Source organism: Macrotis lagotis, chromosome 5 (assembly GCF_037893015.1).
Source record: "Macrotis lagotis isolate mMagLag1 chromosome 5, bilby.v1.9.chrom.fasta, whole genome shotgun sequence".
NCBI classification, from domain to species: Eukaryota; Metazoa; Chordata; class Mammalia; order Peramelemorphia; family Peramelidae; genus Macrotis; species Macrotis lagotis.
The window spans coordinates 111,478,388-111,491,708 of record NC_133662.1 but is presented as its reverse complement, the minus strand read 5'-3'; the positions used below and the strand labels follow the sequence as shown (position 1 = coordinate 111,491,708).

Here is a 13,321-nt window from a genome sequence, read left to right as displayed (position 1 = left end):
TTCTTGGTTGGAATCCAAGGTCCTTTCCCCTCCAATATATCATAGTCCAGGCCCTCTGATCCTTTAATGGTGAAGCTGATAAGTCCTATGTAATTCTTATTTGTGCTTCCTTTGTATTTAAACTACTTCTTTTTTGATTGCTTGCAGTATTTTCACCTTAATTTGAGAATTCTAGAATTTGACTATGGTAGTCCTTGGAGGTTTTATCCAGGGCTCTCTTTCTGAGGATGTTCTGTGTATTATTTCAAGGACTATTTTGTTTTCTTGACCTAGTATAGTGGGACAATTTTCCATTGTAATTTCCTGAAAGATGTTTTCCAGACTCTTTTTGTTGATCTAGGCTTTCTAGTGGCCCAAATAATTCATAAATTATCTTTCCTGGATTCTAAGTTGTTTATTTTTCCTAAAAGATAATTTAAGTTTTCTTCAATTTTTTTTCAACCTTTTGATTTTATTTGATGAAATCTTGGTGTCTCAAAGATTCATTGGTTTGTATTTGTCCAATTCTAATTTTTAGGGTTTTATTTTCTCCAGTTAGCTTTTGTATTTCCTTTTGCAGTTGTTTATTTTACTTTTTGCTGTGTTGCCTTCCCTTTCCAGTTGGTTGATTTGAGTTTTAGATAAATTGCATTCCTTTTCCAGTTGATCAATTTTTATTTTTTAAGAGTTACATTCTTTTCCCAGTTTTTTACTTTTGAAGGAATTTATATTTTTACTTTTAGAGGAATTTATTTTTCATAATTTTCCTGTATGACTCTCATTTCCTTTTTTTCTAATTCTTTTCTTCTTCTCTTTGACTTTCAAAATCTTTTTTAAGCTCTTCTATGAGATTTTGGATTTCAATCCTTCATAGTTTCATTTGAGACTTCCATGTAGGTAATTTGACACTGCTTTATTCTTCTGGGATGGTATTTTTAGCATCTCTATCTGAATAGTAGGTTTCTATGGTTAGCACTCTTTGATTTTTTTTGCTCATTTGGGTTATTGAGCTCTGCTCCTAAAATATAGGGAGTCTAGACCCAAGCTTTTTGTGCTGCGACCCAGGTTTGAATCCTGGCTTATTACTTGCCATTATGGTTGCCTATGAAGCCCAGGCATTGCCCATGCAAGGTATGTTTCTTTATGTTCAGATTCTACCTATACAGTAGTTTGCTCCCAAACCAGTCCTGTCTTTTGCTCTATGTTCCCAGGGTTCAGACTTTGTCTGAGAATAGGACCCTCCCTGCTGGTCTGCTTTCTGACTGCCAGGACCTAGGCTACACTGTGGTTAGAGGTCTCCCATTGGCTTTCCTATTCTCCTGCCTAGCTGGGCTTTACTTCCCCCTTTCCCAGAAAGAGACAGACCTTCACTGATGATCCTCTCTGATATCTTCAGTTGAAAACTTGTTTTTTGGGGGGTTTTATTTTTAGATTTTTCAAAGCTATGGGTTTAAGTGGCTTGCCCAAGGCCACATAGCTAGGTAATTATTAAGTGTCTGAGGTCAGATTTGAACCCAGGTACTCCTGACTCCAAGGCCGGTGCTCTATTCACTGTGCCACCTAGGTGCCCCTAGAAAAACTTGTTTTGATCTTTTTGTTGGAGGGACAGTTTTAATGTCTGTGTAGAGGCTTTATTTAACCTGGTATAGGGAAAAGCTCCAGGAGCATGGTAACTTCATGCTACCATCTTGGCTCTGCCCTAGAAGTCTCTGACATGGATGCTTTATAAACACAGAGATACAGGCAAAATGACAAGAAAATTGCAAACAAAGAAGCATGCCAATTTTATCTAGTCGAGCTTAAGACATGCTAAAAGAAATCAAAGGCATGCACAGACCAGAGTCAAACAGATGCCAAATTATAGAGGTGTACTGTTCACTAATTGAACATTCTCTTGACCTGCAGAGGGGTGAAGCCAGAACAAAGACAGGTAAGAATTTTCTGAAATGAGAAGATAGAGCCAAGATAGAGAAGGCAGGAACTATTGGTTAGGAAGGGAACATGGTGCTGGGGGAAAACCCAACAGAAGCACATAGTGGCAAATTTACAGAGATGCATGAAGAACAAAGGATAGATATCCTTAGTAGAATTGGATCAAATGGACTCTGAAATTTTCCTCATAAAGAAAGGTGAGCTCAGGGGGCATCTAGGTGGTGTTGTGGATAGAGCAGCAGTCCTGGAGTCAGGAGTACCTGAGTTCAAATCCAGCATCAATAATTACCTAGCTTTGTGACCTTGGGCAAATCACTTGGCCCCAGTGCCTTGCCAAAAAAAAAATTAATTAAAAAAAAAAGAAAGATGAGCTCAATCAGGGGTCAGGACTGGAGCAGGAATAAAAAACTGACCAGCTTAGGGAGAGGGGACAGACCCCAGAGATATAAATCTCTAGTCCACTCCCACTGGTAGGGGAGAATCCACTTGGTCCTGTCCTGTGTCTAGTCCCACTTCTGACACCAGTTAATGTTAATTGGACTGGAACCAGCCTCTAACCTGGAACTGTGCAAAGTAGACTAGAGTAAGGGGAATCAGGATGCCAACAGATATTTTAGGACACCAACTTTAGTTTTAAAGTGAGGTAAATGATATTTGCAAATAGAGCCTCCCTACTCCTTCCCCACTCCCCAAATCCAGTCCCCTGCCAAGGAGAATTTATCTTGCTAGAGGAAAGACAGAGGTCTTTCTATATACTAGACTCGATCATGACATAATCATTTTTAGGTCTTGATTTGTTGTCCCCCTGGATCCTTTGGGAATGTTCTTAAGTTAATTGTCTCAAGTCTTGAGGGTCATGATTACTTTGAGGGGTATAGAACTAGAGTTCTGTGAAAGGAACAGGAGTATAAAGTGTGAGCATGTTGGAGATGTGACGGATGTTGACTCTCAACATCAGTCTCAACATCAACAATGTTGACTAGGTACCACAGGAGATTTCCCTGGGAAATAAGTAGAACTAAAATAATAAATCCTTCAGTGAACACCTAGTGCTGGTCAAAGCAATATACTCTCCCAGAGGGTGATGATCCAGAATGCAAAGAATTATTATTAAGCCAAACTCAGGGCACAGCCTGCTTATTGGGTGTCTCTAAAATATTTTAACATATTGTTCTCCTCTACTTAAAGACTCCCTTGGTGAGAATGGGCTCAAACTTAAAGTGGTCACTACATTCCTTCCACCAAGTTCACTTCTGAGTGTTGAAGAGTTGGTAGAAAAATTACGTTTTTGCTTGCAGGACCCAATATTTTTGCTGCAGAGTTGAGTCAAGCAGATAACTTTTCAGAGGTATGCTATCTCATTGGACTCAGTTGCTGTGTCTCTACCCTAGATTCCTATTAATGGACCTCTAGGGGCTCATCTGACATTTCAAAGCTCATAAAATTGTAGCTTGGTCTGTGCCATCTTTGATAAACAGGAAGAAATAAACATAAAGACAAAGAAAAAGAAATGTCACCTGCTCTTAATAACATGTTGACCAGATCGGGGAGGGACTTAATAGCATTTCTTCCTCCTCTGTTACATGTCCCTAGACTATTACAAGAACTTTCATGTGCTTATGCCTTTTCTAAGTACACTCATTTCCAGTTCAATTGTCAAATAGGAGGTTTTTCAATACTTGCTGAAAGTCAACAGGAAGCAAACTCTGAATACTTGCTCATGTTTTGAAGTGGAAAATAAAATCCTTCAATTCTGCATAGTTAGATCTGCATATGCAGTAGATGGAAAACATTGTGCATACTCCAAGACCTGGAACCTCAAAGGCCAGTCTTCCTGTAATGAACATATCAAAATGACTAAGTAAAATGGTAGAAAACACCCCTTTTCACAGAACCTCAGAGTGGGATGTAGCCAGTTAGTTCAATTCATGGGTTTTTTTTGACAAGGTAGTTGGGGTTAATTGACTTGCCCAGGGTTACACAGAATATGTTACATATCTGTTGTCAGATTTGACTCTTCCAATTCATGACTGAAACAAGAATCCCAGGTGAGTGACCATCTATCTTTTGCTCCATTGAGTGAAAACTTCTATCTCTTGAAATCATCCGTTTGAATCATAAGAAGATCTAATTGGTAACGAAATTTGTTGATTTTTAATTTCCTGAGTGTAAGCCTAAATCTATCTCTTTGCAACATTTACTAATATTCTCCTAGTTCTCTTGTGGGAGTAAACAGAACAAGTATAATCTCTCTTCTATAAGACAACCCTTCAACTATTTGAATACAGTTACTATATTCCCCCTTGAAGTCTTCTTTTCTCCAATTGCTTCATTTGGCATGATCTAGAGGCCCATATCTATCCCAGTTACTCTCCTTTCCTGGAAACTCTCTGGTTATCAATGTCTTTCCCTCCCTAGAGTCAGTGTGGTTTAATTTATTCAGTCCTAGGTTTGGAAGGAAGAAGATCCTCCAGCTTCTGGATTTTCTTACTTGAGTATATCTTCATAATATACAATGCTCCTCCCCTTTCATTTTTCACACATCCTTTTCTCAGTGCTGATACAATAAGCTATATGGGTCTCAGTTTCCCTCATTTGTTATAAAGGGGAATAAAAAAGTCTGTAGCACCTACTTCATACAGTTTTTGTGAAGATCAGACAAAATAACATTATCTGTAACTGGATTTTATGCTAACACGTGTAACAATCCATAATATAGTCATTTTTCCTCACCATCCCCTGAACCCCCTCAGCATGCTCCTGGTTTGTTACTTTATTAATTTTTTTTATTGATTTCAAAGTCAATCAAAGGGATTTTTATATTATTTTATAAATTACTAAAATGCAAAATCTTTCTCACTAATTAGCTAATTGTTCAATTAGCTCAGCCTCCTACTCCTATCTTGGATTATCTTTTTTTCATAATCCTGAATTTATGGGTTTAGTTACCTTTACTATTACTGGCCATATAAATTATTAATACAATATTAATTAATTAATTAATTAATACAATTAATACAATGTATTAGCAGTGAAGAAAGTCAAAATCACAAAATTAATAACTATTTAAATCAAGGACTCAATAAAATAAAGATGTCTTTAATGTGTTATCAAACAGAGCTATCTCTGTGATCTGGAAGGTAAGGGAAATGCAGTTACTTCCCAGACTTCTCATCCATCACTAACTACTAGCTCTTTTAAAACAGTGGAATCAGAGCTGGCTAGGTGGTGCAGTAGATAGAGCATCAGCCCTGGAGTCAGGAGTACCTGAGTTCAAATTCGGCCTCAGACACTTAATAATTACCTAGCTGTGTGGCCTTGGTCAAGCCACTTAACCCCATTGCCTTGCAAAAAACCAAATAAACAAACAAAAAAACACTGGAATAAGTTTTAGTAAATCAGTTCTCTTCAGAATTCAGGTCCCTCAATTCCTTTCATAGTAAACATTCTAACTCATTTCTCCTCAGGAATGTCAGTTAACTACTTCTCTTCACAGCATAAGATTTAAGACAGTTCAGTTCTCACCAGGAAAGAAAGATAGTTTAGTTTACTCTCCTTTGGGAATTCTCTTCAGTGCCATCACAGAATGGCAATTAAAGTCTCTCAAGATAATACTCAACTGTTCACATCTCTCAAAGACTCTCTCTCTCTCTCTCTAGTGGCACTTATCTGTCAATGTGCTCAGAATGGCAGTCCTGTTAACCTTCTCTCAGTGTCTCATCCCAGACTACACAAGTCATCATAGTAAATGGTCAGTCTCTAAGATTCTCTTTCCTTTCCAAGGTAAAGTATCTCTGCGAGGGGCTATGGAAATGAGTTACATTTGTAAAGTACCATGCAAATTTTAGAGCATTCCATAAAAATCACTTATTATAGTAATTATTATATATTTTCAGACTTTTCATAATCATGATCACCTTGGATTTCCTCCAGGTTTTTTATATCCTTCTTCAAATGTGATGATCAGAACTGAAAAGAATATGGTGGTCTGACCAAGACTTGGTACGATAAGGATATTACCTCTATATTTTTGGACACAATTTCTTCATTCATTGCTAAGGATGCATTGGCTTTCTAGGCAGCTATATTATGCTGTTAGTTTAAGTCACTTGAATTCCATTAAATCCCCATATCTTTTATAGATGAGTTACTCTCTAGGCATGTTTATTGCATCTAATACTTTTGAAGTTAATTTTTAAAATTCCAGGGTAAGACATTAGATTTATCACTATCAAATATCATCTTATTAGATTTAGTCTAGCATTCTAGCCTGTCAAAATGTTTTGTATCCTGAGTCTTTAATATGTTGATTATCCCTCCCAGTCTTGTGTCACCTGCAAACTAATAAGCATACCCTGTATGCTTTTACCCAGAAAGTGATAAAAATGTTTTAAAAAACACTATAGGACTAAGTAGAAATTCCTAGGTCACTCAACTTGGGCCCTTCACCAAACCATTAATAACTACCCTTAAGGTCTGGTCATACAAGCAGTCATGAATACTTGTAACTCTAATATTTTCTAGTCCATATCTCTCCATGTTTTCTAAAAGAGGAAAGCCTTGGTCAAATTATTTGTAAAAATTTAAGTAATTATATTATTAGTATTTCCCTAGCCTTCTAAGTTAGCAACATAGTGAAAGAAAAGGAAAGAGAGAACATGAGGTTAGTGTAACATCTTTTCTTAATGATATTGAGAATATATAGCATTCATATAGTACTTTATAAAGCAAAGCACTTTATAAATCTATCATTTTACCCCCTACAATAACCATGAGATTTAGGTGTTATTATTCTCACCATTTTACAGGTGAGATGATTGAGGCAGACAGAGGTTAAGTGACTCCCCTAAGGTTATATAACTAGAAAGTATTTGAAAATCTTTGAGGTCTTTCTGACAGTAGATTCAGTTCTCTATCAACCGCACTATCTACCTGCTTATAAGTCATGGTAATTCTTGATGATCTCTGCTTCCTTTTCTAAATATTCATTAATCATCCTTTCTTAACAATATATTTTAGGATTTTTGAAGAAATTAAAGTCTAGGTTACTAACTTATGTTTTATAACCTCTTTTCTTCCCTTTTTTGAAAATTGAGATATTTGTCTTAATTCCACAATTCTTTTCCTATTTTTCCTGATCTTTCAAATATCACTGAAGTGGCTCAGTAATTATCCTACCAGGTGTCTTAGTACCCTATGATGTAGCTCATATAGTTCTGTTGAGCTGAATGAATAAAAGGTAGTGAGGTACTCTCTTACAATATTTATCTCATCTATTTAAACAAAGACCAAAGACTATTACCTTCAAATTAGAAAAAAAATTATATTATTATGTAATTTTACTATCTCATACTTTATTTTTCTTCCCTAAGTATATGATTTCTCTGTCATCACATTCAACTGAGATCAATGTATAACATGGAACCAATGTAAAGCCTAACAGAATGACTTCTATGGGGGGGGGGGGGAAGCAAGAATGGGGGGAAATTGTAAAACTCAAAATAAATAAAATTTTTCTAAAAAAATTATCTCATCTATTGACTCTATTAGTGATTTTTTGTTCATTCTTTCCCATCTAAAAACACATTTTTCTTTGACAGAGGAAACAGAAGTGATAGGAGCTACACAAATCTGCCACATGTGTTATCATGATCCATTATCATTGCCCTTCCAACCCCTAAGCAGTGATTCTCTACCATATTTGAGCTTTTCTACAAGTGGAGTTTGATTTTTTTAAAGCCAGATTTTTATTGCTCTTATCTTTCCTCATTAGCTCCAGCTCCTTTTGAGTTTTAGAACTCCTGATACCACTCCTACATGACTATACTATTAATTTTCTATTAATCTTTCCTTAATCACTTGCCCTTTCTTTTATCTTTTTAAAATTCTAAGTTTATCAGGGCTCTTATTTTCCCCCAATCTTTTGATTTTGTTTTAATAAATATTATCTCATGAAGAGTTGTCTCGTTGAATTTTGTTTGGCTATTCTCATTTTCACTAAGTTCATTACTTGAATAATATTTTACACCTTCCATTTTAACCTATTTATTCTTTCATATATTTTACTTCCTAGACTTCTTATTTAATTTTTTTTCTCTTGTTTCATTTCTTTGAAGTATTCTTATAGTCTTTGTGGCTATGCCATTTTCCCCCTATAAGACTCTGCTTAGAGCTTTTTCTTCTTGGCCAACTCCTGATCCATGTACTTCTGCAGTGTTTAGTATCTTCTTTCTACTCATATCTCCATCTTCAGTTCTTGATTTAGAATTTATTTCAAAGTAGTACTCTATTCTCTGCTCCAATCTTGAATGCAGTAGTAAGACTTCATTTTTCAGTTTAGTCATTGGTTTCCATTTCCTAACTTGTGCCTAAGTTCAGAATTCTGTCAGCCCTCAGAATCCCCCATCAGAGCTTTTCTGTTGGCTATTTCTAATCAAGATATTAAAGGGGCAGCAGTTGATGGAGTGCAAACTCAGAGTCAAGAAGAACTGAGTTCAAATACTGAGTTCAGATACTTATAATAATAATAATGTTTGTCCTTCATTTTCGAAGAAGATCACAATATCAGGGAGTTGATGCCATGACAAGGATGTGAATTGGATTTGAGTCAGAGAGGGCTGTACTCTCACCAGCCTCACTTTCTCCTCCAGAGTCATCTGGGTCCAGTGGCCAAATATGAATCAAGGCAATTGGAGAGGGCCCTGGATGCAAAGTAATCAGGATTAAGTGGCTTGTCCAAGGTCACACAGCTAATAAGAGTGAAGTGTCTAAAGCTAGATTTGAACTCCTGTCTTCCTGGCTCCAAGGTCTTCTCTATCCACTCTACTACCTAGCTGCCCCCTCAGACACTTACTGACTGTGTGACCCTGAGCAAGTCACTTAGTTCTGCTTGCCTCAATTTCCTCATCTGAAAAATGAACTGAACAAACAAATGAAAAATCACTCATCTTGTTAAGAAAATCCCAAATAGGATCATGAAGAATCATACATGACTGAAAAATGACTGAATAATAAATGTCTGGTTAGCTGTAGTCATTATTGATCAAGAGCCTATCAAAATTTATATCATGATTAATAATCAGTGTTTAATAATATATATCACATATCCTTCTTTCAGAACATGACTAATATTGATCTATAGCATGTGTAGAGCCTATTTTGGATTACTTTTTATAAAGGAAGGGGAGAGAAAGGAGGGAGGGATGGAGGCAAAAAATGATTGGGGAAAACTACTATTGCATGTTGCTGAAAAAATAAATTAAAAAATATTTAAATTAAAAATAGTTATCATATGAGATAATATTTATAAAACACTTAATAGTATCTGGCACCTAGTAGACCCTTAATAAATGTTTATTTCTCCCTTCCCAACCCTCCTATATGCATAATACTCATTCATATAGTATGAATTTGTAGACTTAGAAGTTGATCAACTATTAAAAGGAATTCTTCCTTTCTTGAGCCTTTGATTTTAAAAGTTATTAATTTTATAGCAGTTTCTACTTTTATTCTATTTTTTGAGACTGGGGAAATGGAGTTAAGTGACTTTCCTAAGGTCATAAAGCTAGTAAATATCATGTCTGAGGTCAGATTTTAATTCAGGTTCTCCTGATTCCAGTGCTCCAAGCTGCCCCAGTTTCTACTTTTATTTATTTTTTCTGCTTTTATTGTTCTCCTTTTATTTTCCACAGAAAAAAATTTATCAAACATTATACCTCATAAGAAACACAAGCAAATCCCTAAGAATCATTTTTAAATGATGTTTCAAATGAAGCTACATTTCTATGCCTGAGAGAATGTCTTACAACAGAAATCCTTTATTTATCTAGACTCAGCATATTCTTTAAAAACACACACACACACACACACACACACACACAAACAGAGTCACACATCCCATGGACCAGGTGCAACCCCAAAGTTCCTGGGAATGGAGTAATCTATTACTGACAATTCAGCTCTTTGGTTCATCATTTCAGGCTTTTGCTATAACCATGGAGCACCTGGGTACCTTGCACCTGAGGCCGTCAGCAAAATTATTGGAGATTCAAGGTACTCTGTAGGCCTATATTCACTAAGATAAAATGAAATAAAATGAAATGAAATAAAATAAAATATATTGATGGCTTACTTTACAGTTCCCAGTAAAGCAGATGAGAATAAATTCATTCAAAGCAATAGCAGTTATTTATTGAAATAGCATAGTGAAAAAAGTAGCAAAATATTTCCTTTATTAACATGAGGTATTACCCATCCACAAACATACACAGGTCATTATTGGAAAGAAAAGATAGAGAGCTACGTGGTAGAGAACTACATCACCATCCAAATTCATTACTGTAGAAGTATCACTATCTTCTGATAATGGTATAGGGCTATTTCTACTAGACCTACCCTAGACAGGTTTTCTGTGCAAGCTTCTGTCAAGCAGCTCATTTCTGTGGGATACAGAGATATTGTTCCCTTCTAGTGTCATGTAATTTCTATTAGATTGTGAGCTAGGCTAGTCTTGTGTTTGCAGGTCTTTTCTCTACTATCATATGCTTAGAGCACATGCCTAACATCTTTGTTCCTTTCTCTTAGAATAGGACACATAGAAATGCTCTCCCTGTTCATGCAGAAGCACATATTTGAATATACTTTCCATGAATATCCCCACTATCTATACATACATGTTTGACTGACAAATGCTTTCCAAGAAAACACCCACCATCTCAGTCACCCTGGTAGAACCAGGTGCCATGATCTCACAGACCATTTTGGGCTCAAAGAGCCTTGAAGGTCATGTAGTTCTAATCCATTTTGTAGAAATGGCCTTGAGAGATCAAGTGACTCACAATTAGTGGCAGAGCTGATCAAGAAGAAAATCCGATTTTTTTCTTTTTCCTTTTAAATAAAAGCTTTTTTTTTTCCCCCTGGGCCAAACCTACAAACAACTTTTCTATACAGCAGGTATACAGCAGGTCTCTGTTTAAGGCAATTAATGAATCTCATGAAATGATTGCATGTATTTCAATTTCCTACTATGTAAAATTGCATTTGTGGTATATATGGTAACTTATTCCAACTCAAGAAATATGAAGAATGAATTCAAATAATGCAACCACTTGGAGGATTCATTGTCCACACTAATTGGGATCTGTTTCAGTTAGAGGAAGTTATCGCAGTTTAAAGTATTCTCAACACCTATTGATGAAATCTTTTTTTTTTTCAGTTTTTAGCAAGGCAAATGGGGTTAAGTGGTTTGTCCAAGGCCACACAGCTAGGTAATTATTAAGCGTCTGAGCTGGATTTGAACTCAGATACTCCTAACTCCAGGGCCGGTGTTCTATCCACTGTGTCACACCTAGACGGGCCTTGAGGAAATCTTTTAAAGACTTATTTTAAAAACAATTCTCTTAGCAATATATAAAAAAAATAACTGATTCCAAAGGAATTAAGTTGAAACATGCCTTCCCACCTCCTGACAGATATGATGAATTTAAAATGTGGAAAGAGACATTCATTTTTGTACATGGCTAATATAGGAATTTGTTTTGTTAGACTATATAGATATGTATTGAGAGATTTTTTTTTTAAATTACTCAATTGGGAGAATAGTAGAAGAAAGATTAATTTAAAATGCTTGTAAACATATTTGTAATATGTAAAAGAACTTGTAAATTCTACAAATATTTATTTAAAGAAATAATTGTTTTTATTTACACATTTATGCATCATTTTAAAAACTCTTTTCCTTTTAAAAAAAATAGACTGTCAAATGAAGATACTGATTTTGAATTGAGCATGGCCAAAGATGGATGTGAAGTACACCGTTTTGATCCTAGTATTAAATCAGCTCATGTGCAGGAGAGTCAACGCCTTTGGTTTCATCGCCTGTCCATTGATTGGAGGGATCCTCATCCAGCCATTGCTATCAACAAGCTGCACAGTAACACGAAAAAACTGGGAACCATCTTGAATGAATTTGGACACAACAAGGTCAGAATTCAGCATTTAATTTAATAGTGGCATCCTTTGTGTCAGAATCACTCATGATACAAAGTTCCTAGATGCATTTTTGGAAAAGTGTCTCACTCTTTTAATTTCTTCTCCCAAGAAACCTGAGAACATGTGTGTGTGTGTGTGTGTGTGTGTGTGTGTGTGTGTGTGTGTGTGTGTGCTATCTACTAGTTTATAAGGTTTTTTAAAGGAAAATAAATGATAAATTTTTGAAAAAAATCTACATCTCCAGAATCACTTATAGTCCTGAATATGTGACTGCTTGGCATCTTGGAGTGTTAGACTTGAAGTCAAGAAGACTGGGATTTGAATCTTATTTCTGACAATATCTAGTTATATAACCCTAGTCAAATCCTTTTGCCTTTCTGACAAAGGAAACAAGCATTTATTAAGAGTTTACTATGTACTTGCAGGACTAAGCAAAGTACTTAACAAATATTATCCTATTTAATCCTCATAGCAACCTTGAAGTATATACGATTACTATTCCTTTTTTACAGTTGGAAAAAATAAGGCAGACAGATTACATGATTCATCCAAGATCACACAAATGGTGTCTCTGGTTGGATTTGAACTCAGATCTTCCTAAGGCCAGTCCAGTGCTCTACCCACTTGCACTACCCTTAGGTCCCATTCTGATCAAAGTTGGAAGGAACCTCAATTGACCCTCTGGTCCAACCTGTATCTATTTACTTTTACTCACTTACCATACATTTTCCTTATGAAAAAGATTCTAATGACAACATTCTAAGTCATGAAGGTATCACACATATTAGGAGGGTCTTTGCTGCAGAATGGGTCTTTTGGCTGCTTCTGACTTAAATGGTGCCCAGGGTGATGGGAGGAGAGCAATAGTTTTGGCATAGGTAAAAAAGAAAACATTTCATTAAACTGCTGACTTTAATTTTGCAGGCATATGAAATACATGTATTGGTTTCTGTGTTTGTTTTTTTGCCATTACAATTTCACATCTTGTAATAGTTGACTTTTGTGTTGGGATATAGTCAATTTGAGATTTCCATGTTTTTAAAGTGAAGGAAATATGTCAGGATTTGATTGATTATCTCTGATTGATTATCTCTCTCTCTCTCTCTCTGTGTGTATCTATCTATATCTATATCTATCTATATCTATATCTATATCTATATCTATATCTATATATCTATCTATCCATCTATCTCTCTCTCTCTCTCTCTCTCTCTCTATATATATATATATATATATATATATATATATATATATACCATTTGAGGCAAAGTTTTTGGATGGATGATGGAAAAATAAATCCATCAAGCCCTTGTACTTTATTTCTTGAAAATAATTGATGTAGGCTATTGTCTTTTATAGACAGAGATCATGGAAATTCTTTCCTTGGCCAACAGTAGCCTTGTGATTCATTTCCAGTCTT

General features: G+C 35.6%; 1 protein-coding gene across 2 annotated transcripts in view; it reads left to right on the top strand.

The window, feature by feature from the left end:
* The window catches only part of LOC141487798 (putative methyltransferase-like protein 24), a 328,482-nt gene that overhangs the window by 207,703 nt on the left and 107,458 nt on the right, over positions 1-13,321 (top strand). For both annotated transcript variants that reach the window (XM_074187341.1, XM_074187340.1), the window contains exon 4: positions 11,664-11,892. In XM_074187341.1, the coding sequence (XP_074043442.1) occupies positions 11,664-11,892 (229 nt within the window). The remainder of the gene's footprint in view (positions 1-11,663; positions 11,893-13,321) is intronic.